This window comes from Schistocerca nitens, chromosome 1, assembly GCF_023898315.1.
Source record: "Schistocerca nitens isolate TAMUIC-IGC-003100 chromosome 1, iqSchNite1.1, whole genome shotgun sequence".
Lineage (NCBI taxonomy): Eukaryota > Metazoa > Arthropoda > Insecta > Orthoptera > Acrididae > Schistocerca > Schistocerca nitens.
This window is the reverse complement of record NC_064614.1, coordinates 298,095,888-298,118,710: the sequence shown is the minus strand read 5'-3', so window position 1 is coordinate 298,118,710 and position 22,823 is coordinate 298,095,888. Positions and strand designations below refer to the sequence as shown.

At 43.0% G+C, this 22,823-nt stretch overlaps 1 protein-coding gene across 1 annotated transcript in view; it reads right to left on the bottom strand.

Moving 5' to 3' along the window:
• Positions 1 to 22,823, bottom strand: part of LOC126235517 (transcription factor collier) — a 600,438-nt gene that overhangs the window by 14,092 nt on the left and 563,523 nt on the right. The window contains exons 10-13 of the mRNA XM_049944238.1: positions 17,860 to 17,986; positions 14,152 to 14,240; positions 9,683 to 9,875; positions 348 to 650 (exon numbers count right to left, since the gene is read on the bottom strand). Of these exons, the coding sequence (XP_049800195.1) occupies positions 348 to 650; positions 9,683 to 9,875; positions 14,152 to 14,240; positions 17,860 to 17,986 (712 nt within the window). The remainder of the gene's footprint in view (positions 1 to 347; positions 651 to 9,682; positions 9,876 to 14,151; positions 14,241 to 17,859; positions 17,987 to 22,823) is intronic.

Here is a 22,823-nt window from a genome sequence, read left to right as displayed (position 1 = left end):
GATGTAGATGCACGAAAGTAATCCGCGGAAATAAGTCAACCGCGCGGCCTTTTGCCTCTTCTCAATATCAGAGGCAAGAGAAATACGAGTAATGCCGCAGCCTAGTAATACGTAAGAGGCCTACTGAGTAATAGTTACCTATCGTGCTGGAAACACTACAGAGCATCGATCAAGGTGGTATCTTACTGGATGAAGCAGGAGTTCACATAGGAGTGATAAACTACGCGCAGTGGAGGGTCTGAAACTTATTACTATCGTAATTTAACCAAAGTTAAGATGTTAGCTTAAGTCATTTCGTAGTTGCAGGAAGTGAGTAGCGGAGGGGTGGGGGGCGAGTGGCTACTCACTGGGCGAAGAGTTGAAGAGGCTGGCGGATGAGGGCGACCCCATGGACGAGAGGGCGGCTCCGCCTGCGGAGGCGGCGTAGGCGGCGCCGTTGATGACGGCCGCGCCGCCCCCGGCCGCCCCACTGCCCGCACCGCCCGCGCTGCCCGCCGCCCCCGCGCCGCCCCCGGACGAGTTTCCGTACGAGCCGCCTCCGCCGCCGCCTCCGCCGCCCCCGCCGTTGGAGGAGTGCGGCGTGGAGGCGCTGGAGCCGTAGCCGCCTCCCCGGGGCGACACGCTGCTGCTCTGCGCGCGGCCGTACTCCTCTACAAGAGAAACCCTACCGGTAAACAGAGACGTCGTCTTACCTCAGCGAAAAAGCCACCGAGCTGCACACCCTCCCAAATTAAATGCAAGGCCGTCCGACATTCCCAAAAAACTCTCCAACGATTATTTGATCATTTGACAGGACCGTAGATGTCGCCCCAGTAGGCACAATACAGTTTCACATGACAGTGATATGAATGAACTGTAGCGTACATATGCACTAAACATATAGGGTGTTGTTTTCCCCTGTAACTTTCAAAATGATAAGTAAAAGGAATATTCATTCGAATAGATAAACATAAGAAACGTTGTTCTTTCTGTAGAGCTATGAACCTACACGTGTCCATAAATTATCTTTATAATTTAATGTTTTAATAACTTTAGAACTATACTAGATATTAACAAATGGTTTTCAACAAGTTATTAGATAACTCAAAATTTTTACCTTCCAGGTGAAGCAATTCTAATGTACAACTGAACCTGAAAACCTGAAAAATGTTCACACCACAGGTCGGTCAAAGCTCTGAGAGTGGCCTGGTTAATACACACGACGTCCGATACCCAAGTTCATCGACACTTTCGAACACGGCACGGAAGGCAACCACGGTCTCGAACAACTATTCGGACTTGGCATACATCATTTACGGAAACAAATAGTGTTCACCATAAAAAGAGGAGGGGTTGGAGAGTGTCCGTATGCTTTAGGCGCCAACGTGGAGAAGGGTCGGCAAGCGTTTGCAATGAGTCCGACAAAATCTCCGCATACGGCGGCCAGAGAGCTGGAAAACAGACTAACAACGGTGCACAATGTCTTGGATAAGACTTTACGGCTACATCCTTACGAGGTGCTGGTGCTTCAGTCATTAAAGCCTACAGGAAAACCTCAGCGCAAACAGTTTGCAGTGGATATGTTATGCAAACAATGAATTTTTCGAAAATGTTTGGTTCTCCGGTTTCACGTATCCGACAGACTGAATCGTCTTAACGTTCGTATATGGGATAAAACACTTAAGTTTTCGGTAGCTTTCGGAGTTGAAATCAGTGACTGATCGAGTGTTCTATCCTGACCGAGGAGATTTTATTGAAGCATGCCACTGCGGTAGACTCAGAGAACACGTTCGAATAAGGAATCCACAGCATCAACATGTTATACCTCAAATGGAGAGAGAAAGACCCAGGGTCGATGTTTGGGGTGGACTGAAGCACAATTGCGTCATTGGTCTTTTCTATTTCATCGAGTCTGCCGCCAACGGTATTGTTTACCATGACATATTACAAGAGTTTGCTGTGTCGCAATTCGGACACCTGCACGCTGCTGTCATATTCCAGCAGAATGGGGAACTATCCCACTGGTCCCCAAATGTCCATCAATTTCTGGATGAAAAGTTCCCGGAGAGGCTGATTTGACGAGATGGTCCAATTCGATGGCAGACACGATCCCCTGCCGTCACATCACTAGGCTTCCTTCTAAGATGTTTTGTAAAGGATCTGGTGTACTGAACCGTGGTTAGAGGCTAATAGGACTTCAAGACACGCATTCCCCATGGAGTTGTTGAATCATACGTCAAGAGAAACGGAATCCCGACTAGACGTTATCTGCGCCACTAAGTGTGCACACGTTAATATGTATGAATGAAGAAACAAAACTTATCTTTTCAAATGTTCAAAACAATTTATTATATCTAGTGTAGTTTTAAATGTATTAAAGGCTTAAGCAGTAAAGTTAATTTATGGACACCATGCGGTTTATTGATTTCCTAGAGAATTACAGTAAAGAGTTACAATTTTTGAAGTAGGACAGTATAAGTCAGTTTAATCAAGTTTTTAGTGTTTCAGTACTTGAGATAAAAATGTTTAAAGTTTTAGGGATGGATGCTATAATTGTACAGGAAGTTGCATGATTCCTTAAATATGCCCACAAAAAGAAATCTACTGATGTTCGAAATGGCGACCGTGCGGGTAATTTCTGGTGACTATGGCGTCCTAACCATGTCCTAGGAAATCTGTTATTCAGTTCTTGTACAACTTCAGGTTCAGAAATGGCTTTTTGACCATCGTGCTGCACCAGTATACGGCACATAAATTGTCGACGCTAAATACTCGAAGTATCTGACTTGTCCCAAGATGTTTGAAGTTGTGTGGATAGATGATTGCTACTCCAAGGACTCCACACCGCACGTTAATGGATAACCTCCTTTCACGCTTCAGATCTAGGATTTTCTGTCGCCCAGCAATGCATATTATGATGATTCACTGCACCGCAATTTGTAAATGTGGATTCGTAAGAGAACATAACACTTTGTAAAGCGTCCAGAGTGAAATTATTCACAGCCCATTCGCAGAAATTGTCTCTCCAATGGAAATCGCCCCTCGCAGCTCCTGTGTCAGTGTTAGGTGGTACGTGCGAAACTTGTGGCCGTATCTATTCGCCACACAGGTGTAAATCTCACACCGGTGACTGCAGCAACTTCTAGTAAACTGACTTGCGGATCGTGCTGTACTGCAGCTCAAACAAACACTTACATACACTCACTTCTTGCTGCTCTTCGCCCATTACCGCCGCGCCTTCTCAAACTACTTGTTTCTCAAAGTCATTGTTTATCATCAAGTGTGAGCAACAAGTCATCGTAATCGTTGGATGCGTATACCATTTTTATACCACGCCATTATTCGTGGCCGACCGAAGCACATTTGTCTGTGCTTTCCCCTCTGCCTTGTATACGGCAGTGTGAGCACACATTCCATCTTCTAACATGGCTTCAGACAACGCATGGAGGAGGCTTGTCACTCCGCAACACCAGCAACTCCATGTACAGCGTGCTGTATCCATCCCTACAACTTCCAACGTTTCTTAGCTACTTAACTGAAATTAACAGAAATTTGATTTAAACTGATTTGTACACAGTTAATTTAAAAACATTAGCTACGTCATAGAAATGTTCTATTGAAAAAATTATAATTCTTTGTTGTAACTCTCTGTAAGTTAACTAAATAAACTCTTTACTCCACAGAAAGAGTAATGCTTCTTACCTTCTTACAGTTAGTAAAGGGAGACGAAAATTTCACTGAGATGGGCACAAGAATTCCGTAATAGGAAAAGGAAGAGAAGGCAAAAAGCTATGAGGATATGGGGTAAGGAATGAAAGAGGAAGCTGCCTGGTAGAATTTTGCACAGAACATAATTTAGTCATTGCTAACACTTGGTTTAAGAATCTTGAAAGAAGGTTTTACACCTATCTAAGTCACAGAGAAAAATGTCTTGCTGAAACAGCCTTTATATGTATTTTAAAACTAGAGAAAAGTATCATCAGCGTAGGACAGAGTGCAGTATGTGAAGTGATAAACTGAGAGAAGAGCACAAGTGCAGTGAATGTTCAGAACACTAAACACCGAAGAACTATCTTTTTCACAATTGGAATGAAAGTGGTTCAACAACTTAATGGAGAAATGACATGTGAGTATGAAACATCACATCGACCAGTGTTTGATTCACAGGAGAGAAGTCCCCAAATCCAAAACAAATTTCGGACGTGCCTCAAGTGAGTGCCATAGGACCATTAATATTCATAATATACCGGGTGGTTCTAATTAAAGTGAAGTTACTCATTGATGTCCAGCGTCGGCTGTAATTATCGTACGGCAGCGAAATTTGGTACGTATGCTAATGTATTATTGAGGGACAGATTTACGCTGGAAAAAACTTAGTTACAGTTTTGGCCAACAGGTGAAAATGTGCACTATACAGCATCTCGTCGACATCTCCAGAGCTCATATTGAACAAATTTTGAAAGCTGCGGTTAGTAATAATATTGATATTAAACCTTTCTCACTTTGATCTTTTCTGCCCACGTCCCGTTCCTAATCCATTACACATGGAAACATTTCTATACTTCTTTCTTGCATTCACAGTGCCAGATTTGCACCTGGTGGCCAAAATTGGAACCACGCCCCGAGGACTACCGGAAACGTGTATGGAGAATCCGCGGAGAGCAGTGCGATACCAAACTAACTCTCGCCCTCCATACGGGCAGAAAACCAGGAGTGACAGTCTGGGGTGCCGCTTCTTTTCATAGCAGGACCCTTTTGATTGGCACCCCTACAGCACAGCATTACGTCGACGATATCCTACGTCCCGTTTTGTTGCCCTTCGTGGCAAGCAAGCCACCCTGCGCCTACATTTCGGCAAGACAATGCCTGGCTCTACATGGCGAAAGTTGTACTTCTTGTTATCTTGCTTTCCAAACCCAATCTTGGAGAGCAAGGTTGCTGATAACGTTTGGAGCATTATGGGCAGGACCTCCAACCAGCTCGGGATTTTCTCGATCTAACGCGCCAATGGGATAGAATGTGCACGATGACCCTCAGCAGGACCAACGCGTTATTGACTTGCTCACTTTCTGAAGCTCTTTTTCTTGAATAAATCATCCCGTTTGTTCTGAAATTGCAGTCATTTGAACGGCTGCGCGTATACATCATATCTACCGATTTTCGTGCTATTCGGATAATTCCTTCGTGGTGCGTCGTCTGTTTTGTCTTAAAGTGTATTCTGGAAGTAAAATAGTTTTCCTTCTGAGCCTCCGAGTGGGGACTGCTCAGGAGACTGCCATCATCAGGAAAAGAAACTGGCATCATATAGGTCAGAGCATGGAATGTTAGGACGTTAAATCGAGCAGGTAGATTAGAAAATTTAAAACGGAAAATGAATAGGTTGAAGTCAGATGTAGTGGAAATTAGTGAAGTTCCGTGGCAGGATTAACAGGATTTCTGGTCTGGTGAGTGCAGGGTTACAAATACAAAACGAAGTAGGTGTAACGCAGAAGTAGGTCTAATGATGAAAAAGAAAATACGAGTACGAATTCTGGTAAGCTGCTACAAACAGCATAGTGAACCATTATAGCAGCCAAGATAGACACGAAGGCAACGCCCACCACAGTAGTATAAGTCTATATGCCACCTAGTTCCTCAGATGAAGAGACTGAAAGAATGTATGATAAGATAAAAGAAATTATTCATATAGTTAAAGGAAACGTAAATTTAATTGTGATGTGGGACTGGAAATCGGTAGTTGGAAAATCAAGAGAAGGAAAGATAGTAGTATGATATAGACTGGGGAAAAGGAATGAAAGAGGAAGCCGTCTGCTAGAATTTTGCACAGAGTAGAATTTTGTACAGTGTATACGAGAATTTAATCATCGTTTAAGAATCATGAAACAAGTTGCAAGAGACCTGGAGACACCGGAAGGTTTCACGCTGATTATATAACAGTAAGACAGAGATTTTGGAAACAGATTTTAATCTGTAAGATTTTTTCAGGAACAGATGTGAACTCTGACCTTAATTTAACCTGAAGATATTGCAAAGAGGTAGAAAATTAGGGAGATGAGACCTGGGTAAGTTAAAAGGACCGGAAGCTGTTGAGAGTTCCAGAGGAAGCATTAGGCAATGATTTACTGAAACAGGGGAAAGGAATACAATAGAATACCGAAGCTAGCAACGGACCAAACCTGTAAAAAAGACAATAACTAGTAGAAATCTTTGGATATCACAAGAGATATTGAATTTAAAAAATGAATGAAGAAAATAGTGGTAAATAAAAACGAGATTGACAGAAAGTGAAAAATGGGTAAGCAGAAATGGCGAGAGAACAAACGCAAGGCAATACAAGCATATATCACTAGGGGAAAATAGATACCGCCTATAGGGAAATTAAAGAGGCCTTTGGAGAAAAGGGAAATAGCTATACGAATGTGAAGAGCTCAGATGGCGAGCCAATACTAAGCAAAGAAGGCAAAGTTCAAAAATAGAAGGAGTATATAGAAGGGCGCTCAAAGGAAATGAATTTGAAGGCAATATTATAGAAAGGGAAGAGGACGCAGATGAAGATGAGATGGCAGTTATGAGATTGCGAGAAAAATTTGACAGAGCACTGAAAGATCTAAGTCGAAACAAGGCCCCTGGAGTCGACCACAAAACCTTTTCTGGCAGGTGACTGTGCGTAGCTGCGACTGTATGAATGCTAAAGATTGCGACTGCGTCAGAATTAAACATCAAGTAACTGGTTAAAAATGTCACACGTTGTCACTAATGATAAATTTGTAGATATGGAATATGATTACGCCTTTTGCAATGTCAGTGCTTTTCACATTGTTGAAGAATGTCGTCGGCACTATTTAATAGATCTACCTTTTTGTATAATATCGACGCACTATCCAGTTGTATTTCCATGTGAGTCGAGATTCAATAAGACGCCTAGGAACAGCAGAACATTGTTAACATCGTTAGGTATAGGCTTTCAATTAACATGTGACGACTTTTAACTCCCACAAAAAGCTGTATCCACTTCACCTACAGCGCCGCGTATGCAACATCTCCATTCTGGAGTCAATGCTGCACGCCTTGAATTTTGCCACTTGTTAAATACCAATCGTAATACGAGGCCATTATTAGTAAGTTATATGATGTTGAAGCCATACTATATGTGAGTCCGCCTGCTTAGCTGGGTGGTAACGTGCTCGCCTCTCATGCAAGTGGGCCCGAGTTCGATTCCCGGCCGGGTTGGAGATTTTCTCCGCTTGGGGACTGGGTGTTGTGTTGTCCTTATCATCATTTCATCCTCATTTCCGGCAAGTAAGTCGTCCAATGTGGCGACGACTGAAATAAGAATTGTACTTGGCGGCCGTACTTCCCCGCAGGGGCCTCTCGGCCAACGATGCCACATGCTCATTTCCATTTATGCGAAATGAAATCAATAACATCAATAAACATCGCCGTCATGGGACAGCCCACAAGGTGCAGTGGAAATAAATTTACAAGCTCGCTATTCTAGCAGACTGAAGTATAGCGCAATAGGTTATAGGTTTCTAGGCCGTGATACGGATGAGCGGATGGCAGGAAATACGCACTTGTTGTTTCCTTAGATAGTACCTTACTTGAGTAACTAGAGGACGTTCAGTTGACCGCACTGGTTGCAATAGACGTCCCGAATGATGGTGGTCCTCCACTTCCTATGAAACTCTCACATGTGATCGGAGTAATCGGGAAACAGACAATTTATCTGGGCACGAAAATTTCGTTCCAGCACAGTTATAATTTAATTTATGTTGTTGAAAGACGTCAGAAATGTATAAAAGGCACAGTCTCCTTGGTGGAGGCTTGTAGAAACGATACATCGCTACTGAGTATGTGGGTCAATACTTTCTGCCAGCCGAGCCGAAGACCGTTGTTTTTTAACCATGAGATGAAACACGACTCCACATTTTACTTAAAGGAGAGCCCTAGTCTCCACTTATAACAATATCTGTCTGTCTAATTTCAATTTATTCCTTCAAGATACATTCCTAATAGCTGCCCCACTATCTGTGTCTCATCATAAATATTTCTCAAGGTAAGATCGCTTTCTCCCAACGAAAATTAGTCGTACAGGAATGAATGAAGCATTGTTGGAAAGGCTTTTTGGCCAGATTCTGACACTGCATGCGGATTTTGCGGTAAAGCTTAGTATTAGTGGAAAATTTTAATATAAAAGAAACTTTTAACTACTGTAGGAGAAAGGGCATCAAGGATGCCCAACTTCAACCTTTTCGTGTTATTACAAATACCATTTTATTTGTTTTAAAATACTTATTAAATGGATAATTTGCATGCAGCATTGTCGTATAGAGATAATAAGTGCGACCGCTACGCTAGTGACTGGCTCTGAGCACTATGCGACTTAACTTCTGAGGTCATCAGTCGCCTAGAACTTAGAACTAATTAAACGTAACTAACCTAAGGACATCAAACACATCCATGCCCGAGGCAGGAGTCGAACCTGCGACCGTAGCGGTCGCTCGGCTCCAGACTGTAGCACCTAGAACCACACGGCGCTACACTAGTTCATTACTCTCTGGCTGTCCTAAAAGTTGACTTTTCTAAATGAATATACTTTCCGAAAGGACAAAAATATTTGTCATTGTCACCTTGAATTGTAATTTACCAATTGCTACTACGGCCTAACGTGCATACTACAACTGAAATGTTCGAGTTATAGTTAGGCGTTACGCGGCTCTACTGACATTCCCTTATCTCTACGCCTCGTACAAGCCGGGGAAAACATTTCGAAGTCAAAATACATTTCTGGACACATGGAAATTTATATAAAAGGATGTATCATAAATTCATGATTATTATTTCTCGTTGTTTGGTTCATTTTTACAGATTTTTCTCTTCATTCCTACAACTACCCTTGGCCCAACGACTTCACTAATTCCAGTTACTGTCATTATTTAAAACAGTGCGAAAGTTTCGCACGGGTGCTCTCGTTATAAAATATTCTGTGTGCCTCGGTTAGACAGTGCTTCACCGTCACAGATTTCTCTGGATGCAGAAATCCCGTATGATGATAGCATTCAGCGCATTTGTCATCAATGGTACGAATTGTCTGGGCAGTATAGCTTACGTTTTTCCTCGATGACTAAGGTTTTCTGAGACAGCAGACTTCCTCAGCCATTGATGGACCACTGAAACATCGTGCATAGCGTGTGTACTATCAGACTTTAGACCTGGCGAAAATATTATCGGTTAATACACAGGAGAAGTTTACGTAGTCACATTCCATACTCTTGATGCATTTTTAGAAGCATCAACCTCTGGAGCATCAGATTAGATCATACAGTTATTTGAATTTAGTTGCCCCAGAGGGAAGGAAGAATAAGGTTCAATATCTCATTAATGGCGATACCGTTAGAAGAAAGGGCAATGTCTGGCGAAGGAATACGGGTGTGTATTTTTCAGAAGAACTATCTCGGTTTTCGCCTTAAGCTGCTTAAGGAATCCTAAATCTGGATGGCTGGAGATTTGAAAGGACGTCGTTGCCACTGCGGGTCCAATGCCTTACTGCCGCGCTACCTCACTCGACCCTATTTCCTTCAGGTGAACATCTCTGTCTGTGTGTTGATATTTGTTTGTAGGACATGCCGGTACAATTCCTTAATGTTAGCAACAGCTATGAGAAGTATTTAGTGTGGTGAGGTGAACGTACGTGCGTACGCACCTTCCGTCCACTGGGCGGCGGAGGGCGCGTCCTGGACGCTGACGGCGAGCTGGCCGGTGTAGGTGTTGAAGCCGGAGGGCATGCCGTTGGCGGCGGCGGGCGGCGACCGCGGCGCGGACAGCCCCAGCTGGTTGTTGCGCGGCATGCTGTACAGCGCCTCCGCCAGGTCGGCCGCGCGCTTCAGGATTATCTCCTGCGGGCACACCGCACACCCTCACCATCCTCCCTCCACTCTGCTCACTGAGTGCCCAGTGTGCAGGAGGCACTACAAGTCTCTGACTATATGTGTATCTTACACGAAGCAAAATAGTGGTGATGGGATGTAATCAACTTCATCGTAACTACAGATATTCATTATGATTGAAAACAGACACGACACTGGTTTTCGACTGCTATGTCATCATCTGGTACAAAGATAAATATAGGGTGAATTTTTTTGTATAAAAGATTTTAAACTAGCGCAGCTACACAGTATTCCCATTTCCAGAGATGAAAACTTTAACCTTAAATTTAGAAATATTTTTATTTCAGTATAAATGCGATGCAAGGTTAATTAAATAAGATAAGATATGTAACACATTAACCAATAAACTATATACACATTACAAAAATTGTTCATAGTAGAAAATACATTTAACGATAAACTTTGGTGACATGTTCCATGGGTGTTGCTGAACAAAATAAACTTGTCTTTAATAGGTCCTAAATTACTAACATATACAGTGTACTAGTGAGATAAAGCAGGTAAGTGAAGAGCTAGGATTACAAAAGTAATTTTTTTAACACAACAAAAGAATTTAGTAACTGAAATAAAGGAAAAATGGGACATGTGACTACGAGGGGTAATTTACAGCATGATCTTGATGGGATTATGAGTGGTAGTATCTGCAGTTAGAAGTGACGAGCGAGGGAAATGTGGCTGGTTACTCAGTAACTAGGTTGGGTAGATGGACGTATGTTTATTAAATTCCATCATTTCAACGAAGTTCATTCTCCTTCCTTTATACATGTGATGTAATATTTCATGCTGCACCTTGTACCAGGTGCTCTGCAAAACCAGAGTCTCCTTCTCTAAGTTTCCAACTTCTGTGGTGTTCTTTCACGTGGGTGCATATTGCCCTTCCAGACTGGCCTATATAGAATGTGCCACAATTACAAGTAATTATATATATATATTGGGCCAACTGGCGGTGATTCGAGGAACTAAAGTACATACTGACGAAACTAAAATGAGCTCTAACATGGAAATTAAGCGTCTCCGGACACATGTCCAAATAACATCTTTTCTTTATTTGTGTGTGAGTGAGGAATGTTTCCTGAAAGTTTGGCCGTACCTTTCTGTAACACCATATATATAATCACTCTTTTTTCGAGCTCTAGTGTTGTCTTTATCATTGGGAAAAAAGTGTCCAACAGTGCTGTGCACATAAAATGATGTTTTTAAGTTTCCGGATTGAAGATTTCTGGCTACATCCACTGACACTTTTCCTAAATATGGAACTGTGCAACATTTATTGCGTTGTTGAGGTGGTGAGTTCAGAACAGGGTAAAGAAGAGATTACACCTGTTGTTTCTGCTTTTCCTGCATAATGGCGGCCACCAACGTTTGATGGTACTTGTTTCATTCCATTTACTTTCATTAGCAAGTTGTCTTCACTCATGGGGATGGATATTAGGTGATATGTCACTGAATGAAAGGCAGCATGTTTACAGGTCACTGAGTGTCGAGAATTGGCAGGCGGTAAAATATCTGTGGTGGTAGGCTTCATACAAATCTTGAAAGGATGAATATAATCACTGATGTCTGTGGTTAGATCTGTATAATTTATGCAATTGCCCCCAAACTCCATCGTGAATTTTATGCTGTTATGTTTAGAATGCCCGCATCTCGTGGTCGTCCGGTAGCGTTCTCGCTTCCCACGCCAGGGTTCCCGGGTTCGATTCCCGGCGGGGTCAGGGATTTTCTCTGCCTCGTGATGGCTGGGTGTTGTGTGATGTCCTTAGGTTAGTTAGGTTTAAGTAGTTCTAGGTTCTAGGGGACTGATGACCATAGATGTTAAGTCCCATAGTGCTCAGAGCCATTTGAACCATATGTTTAGAATTTAACTGCTCGAGGAATTTTTGAAGTTTTCTGGTAGTACTTGTCCATAAGCACAACACATCATCAACACACCTAAAGCAGTATCCAATCTTGGAAGAGTGAATTATTTGCCAAAAACTTTTTTTCAAAATTTTCCACGTAGATTTCAGCAAGAAGTGGACTGAGAGGGGATTAACAGAAAGACCATCCAGCTGTTTGTATATCCTGCCATTGAAATGGAAATTATTTTATGTCAGACAAGTCTGTGTAGCTAACCTTATGTGATCTGTGACAACTGGGTAAATTCTGATTTATCTGGTAAGTGTGTGAGAATGTTTAGGCACTCCTGAACATGTGTATTAGTGAATAAGCTGTTGACTTCAAAAGAAACTAGTCTGATACTAGGAGGGATTTGAATGTCTTTTAACTTGTTTACCAAGCCAACTAAATTAAAAATATAATGAATAGGATTAAACTTGGTTTTTATCTTGATCAGGTCATTTAACTCTCTGGCTAATCTGTAACGTGGAGCTGAGAATAAAGACACCATACGACGGATTGGGATGCTATCTTTGCGGAATATAGGGAAACCATGTCTGGCAGGTATGGTATTCATACTGATGAGCTATTCAGTTTACTACACGTGCCTTAGAGAAAGGCTTCCAGCTCAGTCTCCTGTCTATATATCTGGTGACTGTATAGCCAATCATGTACAGAGATTTTTGCAACAGACTATGTGTGGTCATGATCCTCATCATCACAATCGTCATCCAGCGTCACAGACCCGGAAGAGAAAGCACAGCCTTCATTAGTGATTGTGTCGAAAAATAAAAATTGAGCTAGAAGCATGGGAAATTCCATTTCGGAAGTCGAGATCCACAGTGCCGAGAGTGTACCGAGAATACCAAATTTAAGGCATTACCTCTCACCGCGGACAAGGCAGGGCCGACGGCCTTCACTTAACGACCGAGAGCTGCAGCGTTTGTTTACAGTCGTCAGTGCTAGACAAGCAACACTGCGCGAAATAACAGCAGAAATTAATGTGGACATCAGACGAAAGTATCCATTACGACAGTGAGGCGAAATCTGGCGACCTGGCATTAATGGGCTATAGCAGCAGACGACCGACGCGAATGCCTTTGCTAACAGCACGGCATCGTTCGCAGCGCCTCTCCTGCCGTATCAAAAGAAGACCCTTGTAAAAAGAAAACAAAAAAAGCAATGCATCTCCGTGTTATGGTTCGTTTTCACGGTATTGAATATATGACGCCCAGTAGCGCACGCTGGCAGCGTCGAAAACCCAGCCATCGACGACGCTGACGTAGCGCCCTCCTTATCAGGCACGGCTGTTTATATTGATGATCCCACTAAACATAACCAAACAAACTGCCCACCGTGCAATCGATTACATAAGCCACTTTAAACGATGTCGATAAGCGGGACAGATAATTGTTATCGCAACGCTGACATCGTATTTCGGAGGACGGACACAAAAGCCCCTGCCGCCGCTGAAATGTGACGAGTAAATCACGCATGCGCACAAAAGGTGGTCTCCCAGTGAGTAGCGCTACCACCTGCTCGGCTACCTAGCCGCAATTACAGCAGTAGCCCAGCAAGAATGACGCCGCAAAATACGAGTCTGATTTTTAATTAAGCTCTATTGCCAGCGCTTCTCTCATTTGTGCCACGGTTGTTGAAGTCGTGGTACGAACACGTAGGAGGAATCTGTATTGGTGGAATGTGACTCTTGGTATCAGATCCTGAGAATATTCTTCTGCAACTGTTCAGTATTCCAATGAGAAGCTGAAAAATACGAACCAAAATATAATATCCAAATGGTCCATTAAGTATACTCGTTTATAGAAACGAGTACCGCATACTCTTAGATTGAAGCAAGCAGCCTTAATTCGGGCGTAATAATTGTTAATAGATGATAACGATCGTACAGGTGGGACAGCTTAAGCTACAGGGGGCGCCTGTAAACGTCTGAGAGGAACACAGCTTCCAATAAAACTAAACTCTGTTCGAACAGACCTCGGAAGGTCAACGTACCGACCGACTGCCGCGTCACCCTCAGCCGATATGCGTCGCTGGATTCGGATTTGGAGGGGCATGTTGTCAGCACACCGCTCTCCAGGCCGTTGTCAGCTTTCTTAACTTCGATGATACGACGGGGGTTGGTGTTACCACTGTAGCAAGGTCGTTGGCATAGCTTCTAGCAGTTTGACATAAAATAAGAGAGGGTTCCAACATAATGGAACGATGCGAAGGTGTCTACAATACTCAACTGCAGCTACAAAAAGCCAGAGATGTGGATCGAAGCATCTCCTTTCTCAATTCACATTTCTGCGTCTACTGTCCGTGCAAAACAGGAACTATATGGACCAACCTTTGGCAGCTTCTCCGGGTCTCCTGGGTGCCTGGGGATGAGTTTCTGAAGGCGTTGGAAGCCATAGTCGATGGTTGGCTCGTTTAGCGCTGCAACAGTAAACATCACATGTCAATACCTTACGCATACTCTCGAAACTTACGTAAACCTGTAACACAAACTTTTTGTTGTCGCGCCACAGAAAAGCGTATGAGACGTGAGAGTTACTTCTTGGTTCATTCTGAGACGTTACAGGAATAAATTTTTAGTTGAAGAAGACTCTCTACACAGTTTACGGCTGAAGTTTACAGGGAATGGAGATTTACATAAAAAGTGAAAAAGATCAACAACGTTTCTAAGTTTCAAAACAATTTTTTTTAAATAAAGAAAATAAAACAACTCACGAGTCACCCATTAAATAGATGTAGTATTTGATTTGTATTAAAAATATCGTTCCAGGTTCAGAACTACACTTCTTCGTCAGGCAGTTTGCATACACGCAATAACCTATAGTGAATATGGTTGGCCGCTCGTTGTAACTCTGTAGCTACTCATTGAAGAACGAGCTTTAGTTAAGCAAATCTTGACAAAGATTTACACGAAAATATTTCCTATTGTCAACGAACGCCATACGTGGGTACCTTACTGGGACGCGAAATATTTAATACAGTTCTAGTTTTTGGGATACCTTTACGTAACAACGACGTATAAACACTTCTCTAGAAAAAAACATCTGAATGTACGATGAATATTGGTTCGCTGTAATTTGGACTATTAGTTATGTAGCAGTTGTTGCCTGTTAGGAATGCATCTTGGTGTATACAGCACAGGGTGCTTGCCAGTTTACCATGTATTAGCTGTTTGTTGTTTCTTATTTTCACAGAGATGGTAGAGTGAGTGAAGAAAAAGTGCTTCAGTTCTATGCTACATCTGTAGTTAACGAAGACTCAGATAGTGTGAAGGGGGCTCTGGGGTTCGATATAGAACTAAGCTTTCTTGCTGCATGTAAATTCGTTAAAATAGCGTGCTAAAATGAACTACACGCAGCTACATCCAAGTCGTCTGCCTCGAAAGGCTTAAAGACAAATTATAACGTTGTCCCATTATTGCTGTTAGACATCATTTGTAGCAGACAATATCGCACATTACACCTCATTGGTGCCGCTTAATTATATGCGAAATTAGCAGATTTACCTTGTTACTTGCTAACAGCGCAGCCAGATTGCTTTACCGGTAGTTTAACAGACTGTAATTTTCATTGCAGACCACTAGGTCGTAATTAAGTGCAGACTAATACTCGTGGCGAACGCTAGCCTGAGGGACAAAGGAAATCCTGTTTACATGACATACAAAGTTGTTTTATTGAATCCATTTTGAAGGCAAACGCGGACAGTATTTGCTGAGTAAACGCAGAAGCCGCGGTTAGTTGCGCTCTGCGCCAACAGGTGGCAGCAACTGTCGGAGTGGAGCATTATTCTGTTGCTCGTACCTCGCGTTGCCACGAGGTGTTCATGTCTTGCTGCTTTGATTTGGTTTGTACGCTTGGAGCTACCTTCCAGTACGACGATAGGAAAATTTCATTTTTTTTACTTAAGTGTTCTGGAAAAATATTCAGGCTTCACATAGTGAAACTATAAAACCGGCACTCACACCATGAAATTTGCCGATTTGCAAATAGGAAGCTTCCTGCTTCAACTGTCAATCACAAGACAGAAATCACGCAGCTGATACAATATATCAGATGTGTGAATCTAAAGGGTGTGGTGGGAGGAACGACAGACCAAGAGGGAAGGAGCCCACCAGAGGGGAGTAGGAAATCAATAACGTTAAGTACGTATTCTCACTTCCACTTTCTGGGCGTCGCATTATTATACGTACACTTGCAGTGAGGATATGTCTCAGTGCCTTCTTTGCCTTTGTACTCATCACTTTATACCCTGTACCTGAAAGTATATCTCACATCAAACTATCTTACGTTACTTGTACTAGAGGAGAAAGAAAGGAAGCCTTTATTTCATATCTTTCTATGTTCGCTGCAATACAACTTACTCCTCACGTGATAGCTGCACAATCGATGTATCTGCAAAGGCAAAATATATTTAGTTTTTTTCCTTCAGAAATTCGACAGTTTGCTTTCCAGAAGTCTATCTCTTCTAGGGTCTGAGACCTCACAGGCTGCGTCTGACGAAAGGAAACAAGAATGACACACTGGTCCATATCTTGCTTCAACAGTGCTCAAATTTCGACTTTTTCCTGGTTTAATCATGTATGATATTTACTTTCCCTCTGATGACCAGTCCGGGTTGGACAGTTGTAACATTGTGATTGGTATTGTGACAAAGCTCTTAAATTAAAAGTTTCCGTTTGATGTTTCTTTGCGGTTCACAATATTTCCACATCTTTGAAAGTGATCACAATGATGTGAATAGGCATGAATGGTCTTTGTCAGGCGATAATAGCGTGCCACTTCGAACAATATTAAATTTCTGTATACTTAATCCTATGATTCTCGTAGCAGCATGCATGGAAAGACTCGATTCGGATTTCCCCCTTATAATGAGTGGTCGCCCTTAATCATTATTTTATTTCATTTTCTAAACCTAAAATAAAAATTATCTTTTCTGCATCAAATTAAAAAATATGATGTTTCTTCTGGAATTTCGTCTATTTTGTGTCAGAATAGAATGAAATCGAGTAGTTTATTGGTTGCATCAGATTGAGTGGAGGGCTAAGTGTACGGAGGGGACTGACAGAACATAATACACACATCAAAATAAGTTTTGCATCACCCTGACTCCCAGAATTCCTGAACATAGGTCTTGACTGTGGTTAGTGTATCAGAGACACAGTCTCTTTGACTGTTCAGAAATGTCACTAAACCAGCCCAAAGATGAAAACAATCATTCATGAGCAGCGCTTATTAGACGGAGGGGGTCCGACAGCCGATCAGTTCCAGTCATTCCACCAGGAAGGAGGTACACGGCTCGTGTTGTCTGTAGTTCAACCACGCCTAGCGGGTCAATACCGCGGTTCGATCGCGTCCGCATTGTTTCTTTGTGCCAGGAAGGACTCTCAACAAGGGAAGTGTCGAGGCGTCTTAGAGTGAAACAAAGCGATGTTGTTCGGACATGGAGGAGATACAGAGAGACAGGAACTGTCGACGACATGCCTCGCTCAGGCCGCCCAAGGGCTACTACTTCAGTGGATGACCGCTACCTACGAATTATGGCGTGGAGGAACCATGATTTCACTAGTCACTAAATTTTCTGGGTTGTTAGTAACTGGTCTTTCCGTGAGGAGTTACAAAATAATAGTTTCTATTTTTTCGAAAAACTAGTTCGCTGAATGAATGATGATAGTGGCTACAGCTATTAGCGCTACTAATTCACTCAGCTAAAGCGTACTTTTTATGTCATTCAAGTATCGAACTGTTGGGGATCTTCCCATGAATTTTCACGATTTTTTGTCAAAACCTTGATGAATATCGTGAGGATGAGTTGAGGTCACAAACATATCTGAGCAATTATACTGTGTCTGCTTGTCGTGGGACTCAGCACTAACTGTTTCTCGACCAGCACCTGCGAATAAGCTAGAGTGCCCATCATTATTTTCAAATGCGATATGTATTCGTTCAGAACAGCACTAACGGGGCTTATCACCTTCATCCATATACCAATAACCCAAGAAACAGAAGCAACTAGATTTTCGTGACCTGGCTGCGATACTCACAGACGTAGACGAAGCGTCCCGGCGCGCCCTTGCAGAACTGCTTGGACTTGTAGGACAGCGTCACCTCGACGACGCCCGGTATGTGTCGCGGGGGCGTCTGCACGCGGATCGCGTGCGACGTTATCAGCTGCAACACGGAAACCCACAGAGCTCCACATCGTCTGTCTCCGTATTTTCCTGGACGCTTCAATAAAAGTCACATTGATATACATTTTTTGAGCAACCAGTGTACTTTTCATTTTGCTAAAGACTGGCTAAATTCAAGGATTTATTATAACACATAACTTTTGACAGCGTTTACTCTGGGCTCTGCAAGAGCTATGATACTTTTAATCCAAATGAAACCATTTCAGATAAAGGTTGTTTGATTCCAATAACCCTAGCTGCTCGAGCTACGGAAAATTATGTGAATGAAACATTGTAAAAAAAAAAAAAAACTATAGGACTAAGGCATTTTTCCTGCCAGATTAGATCTGTATGGGACACATTATAGTGATATAACTCTTTCGTAGATCTGACAAGAAAATACGTGGAAAAAAGATAGAAAGTGCGGAATTTTCGTTGTTCCGGTCGTTTGAATAATTTGCCTCCTGGATATTTACAATACTCTCCAAGGAAACTGACGCGGCGGGGTCAAGAGATACGTGATGTTTATGTCACTCTCAGAGGGGGAAACTCAGAGTAGCACGTAATTCAAATGACTGCGGCCACACTAGAAAAATCCACATATTCAATGCATTATTACTCTGCACTTTTTTTGTCAGATCTACAAAAATGAGATATCTCTGATTTTATCTCTTAGGGATCTGTTGTTTTGTATCCAAAAACCATAGTCCCATACTTTTAAATGTTAATAAAAGTAGTGAAAAAGCTAAACATTTACACCACAATGACTGACAACAGGAAGGGAGCGTAAGATTCCTCATTGGTAGATTGCTTGATCTGAAAGACACGTTTAAAGAGTTTTTCATTTTTAAGGCAAAACTGCAGCAAGCAAGCGCTGTGCAAGAGAAAAAGCAACGCACGGGCCCCAGCTTTCAACTAGTTCAGTAACCTCTCCCATAAAAGGAAACTTTGAAACGCAGTGTGGACTTCTACGGCGGTAACGCATAGCAGATAAAGGACCGCTTGAAATTCCTGTGTGCATTGTAAAATGTCACTGAATGCCGAGGAACCTGCGCTATAGTGTAATGAACACTACCAAATACTTTTTTTAAAAACTTTTCAGCTTTAAAAGCTATATTATGCACGCAGGAAGGGTGACTATGTGGACGTAACGGCTATGAATAAAGGTCTGCACGTATGTGTGATATCTGCATCCACACGCCTGGATAGTCCTGAGTGTTAAAGCGCCATTTCCGCCAGCGGATTAACGACCAACGTCGGTCCGCCGACCAGCTCGGATTTGGTTTTCAGGCCGTTTCCCGCGTTCCAATAGTTGAATACAGGGCTGCTGCCAACGCTCCAGAACAGTTTCACGATTCGCTAACATTTAGGAAACTTTACCTCACTTTTACATGAATGGCACTGCACGCAGGCAGTTGGGGTGGGCATATTCCGTCCCGGGGGTAACGGGGTGGCCACCCCTTAAGCTAATCATGCCAAATACGTTCAACCCACCGTCGATTAGGGACAAAGGCGCAAGAAAAAGAAGGCAAAAAAGCGCGGATGCAATATATGCATCCACAAGTACTCGATTTGTATCTCTAAATCTTTGATCGCGTACAGCGGTAGTCAAATTTCGTTAACGTCTTTAACGACCTCAGAGTCCTGCTGGATTAAATCTGGCTTTGAAATTTTACTGTAAATTAACAGCTGGATGTGTCTGGATAACAAATTGCACAAATTTTCTGAGATCTGAGTTTCTCCCGGCATATACAATGCTCAAATAACTTACGGGAATGTAACCGGGTGACCTCATCGACAACTGCCAATTTTTCGACAGCTGACCATCCTGTCATTTTCAAGGCAAAACTGCAGTAAGAGGGCGCTGTACAAGGGAAAAAGCGACGCACTGGCATAGCTCTTGTTCGTGAAAGGATCCACTACACTCGTCAAATTGTTTTCAAGGAATATTGTTTCGACTTCATTTAATAATTCCTTCAAAAATGTTGGCCTATTTCTTGGGATTGGCTGGGCGATACTCCATGGTTCGCGGTCTGACTAGAGATTTCATTCTGTAACTGCCCGCCATTTGGCGAAGGTTGAACATTTCCGTGGCTACGAGACAAATTCTATATCTCGACGTTCTGTGATGAATCTCATCGAGAAAGGTTTCCACTACACAGCTTAATCTGTGCTAGGGAAATGCTTAAAATTTGCAAAACGCCAAAGCTTTTGTCAGTAGCTGATTTTATGAATTTGTCGAGTACACCCAGGATTAATATAAAGACAGCTGGGAAGCTGCTTTACCTTCACTTACGGTAGAGTTGATCTGGTTATTGTTATTTTACCCCCAGACATGGGCAATGCTACAGTTGTTATGACAAGCTGTATTACATTAAAAACATGCACTGTTTAGTATCTGATTCAGCATATCGCAGGCTCGGTGCTGGCCCTACAAAAAGTTTAGGTTAGTTAGGTTTAAGTAGTTCTTGTTCTAGGGGACTGATGACCTCAGATGTTAAGTCACATAGTGCTCAGAGCCATTTGAACCATTTTGAACGTAGAGTTTACAGTATGTATGTATGTACGTGCGTACACACATAAAAAAAAGTTTTGCGTCACCTCGGTCCCGAGGGTTCCGGAACCTGTGCAGAAAATTGGAACAGAGATCAACATAAACATCATTTCCGCTCTCTTTATTATTCATTCAAAACCTCAAATTGCATGTTGTACCACCATACAGCGAGACCTTCAGAGGTGGTGGACCAGACTGCTCTACACGCCGGTAGCTCTAATATCCAGTAGCATATCCTCTTGCATTGATGCGTGCCTGTCTTCGTCGTGGCATACTGTCAACAAGTTCAACAACGCACTGTTGGTCCAGATTGCCTCACTCCTCAACGGCGATTCGGCGTAGATCCCTCAGAGTGGTTGATGGATCATGTCGTCCATAAACAGCCCTTTTCAATCTATCCCAGGCATGTTCAATAGGGTTCATGTCTGAAGAACATGCTGGCCATCTAGTCAAGCGATGACGTTATCCTGAAGGAAGTCATTCACAAGATGTGCATGATGGGGACGCGAATTGTCGTCCGTAAAGACGAATGTCTCGGCAATATGCTGCCGATATGGTTGCACTATCGGTCGCAGGATGGCATTCACGTATAGTACAGCCGTTACGGTGCCTTCCATGACCATTTGCGGCGTACGTCAGCGGCACGTATTGCCACCCCAAAACAGAAGGGAACCTCCCCCTTGCTGCACTCACTGGACAATGTGTCTAAGGCATTCAGCCTGACCAGATTGCTTCCAAACACGTCTCCGACGAGTTCTTGTTGAAGGCATGTGCGACACTCAACGGTGAAGAGAACGTGATGCCAGTCCTGAGCGGTTCATTCGGCATGTTGTTGGGTCCATCTGTACCGCGCTGCATGGTATCGTGGTTGCAAAGATGGACCTCGCCATGGACGTCAGGAGTGAAGTTGCTCGACATGCAGCCTATTGCGCACAGTTTGAGTCGTAGCACGACGTCCTGGCCGGCCGGTGTGGCCGTGCGGTTTTGGGCGCTTCAGTCTGGAACCGCGTGACCGCTACGGTCGCAGGTTCGAATCCTGCTTCGGGCATGGATGTGTGTGATGTCCTTAGGTTAGTTAGGTTTAATTAGTTCTAAGTTCTAGGCGACTGATGACCTCAGAAGTTAAGTCGCATAGTGCTCAGATCCATTTGAACCATTTGAACCACGACGTCCTGTTGCTGCACGAAAACCATTATTGAACATGGTGGCGTTGCCTTCAGGGTTCCTCCGAGCCATAATCTGTAGGTAGCGGTCATCGAATGCAGTAGTAGCCCTTGGGCGGCCTGAGCGAGGCATGTCATCGACAGTTCCTGTCTCTCTGTATCTCCTCCATGTCCGAACAATATCGCTTTGGTTCACTCTGAGACGCCTGGACACTTCCGTTGCTGAGAGTCCTTCCTGGCACAAAGTAACAATACGGGCGCGATCGAACTGCGGTATTGACCGTCTAGGCATGGTTGAACTACAGACGAGCCGTGTACCTCCTTCCTGGTGCAATGACTGGAACTAATCGTCTGCGGACCCCCTCCGTCTAATAGGAGTTGCTCATGCATAGTTGTTTACATCTTTGGGAGCGGGCGGGAGGGGGGGGGGGGTTAGTGACATATCTGAATAGTCAAAGGGACTGTGTCTGTGATACAATATCCACAGTTAACGTCTATCTTCAGGAGTTCTGGGAACCGGGGTGATGCAAAACGTTTTTGATGTGTGTGTATGTATGTGTGTGTGTGTGTGTGTGTGTGTGTGTGTGTGTGTGTTATCTTTCCGGAATCGCTCTGCAAACCGACGTTTTAAATTCCCTTGCACAGCGTTTGTTTGCTGCAAGTTTGTGGTCGCCTGTCGAAATATCAACGATTGTTGACGACGTCTGCCGTCTGCATTCGCGTAAGTTATTTGCATAAATTTTACTTCTACATCCAAGAGAGACATCCAACATTTTGATCGCTAGCTGTGTTTAAGGCATTCTTTATGCCAAGAAACCTAGTACCTAATTTTTACATTACGTAATTGCTTTTTTCCGTGCCATATGAAAGTAACAAAATTTATACCAAAATGTGAATTTACATTTAGTTTCTCCTACTTGCTTACAGCCATCGTGGTTCACATATACAAAAAATTATTGACGTAGTTCCTAAAATTTTAGCTCCGATGCAGTCTTCAGCAGCTCACTCGAGTACAATAGCTGTAAGTTCAGAACTTGTTCATCGCAGTCAGCGACCATGCTTTACAGATTCCGTGAAGAATACGATTTCAGCAAAAAAATATCAATTGATGCAGACTGCAA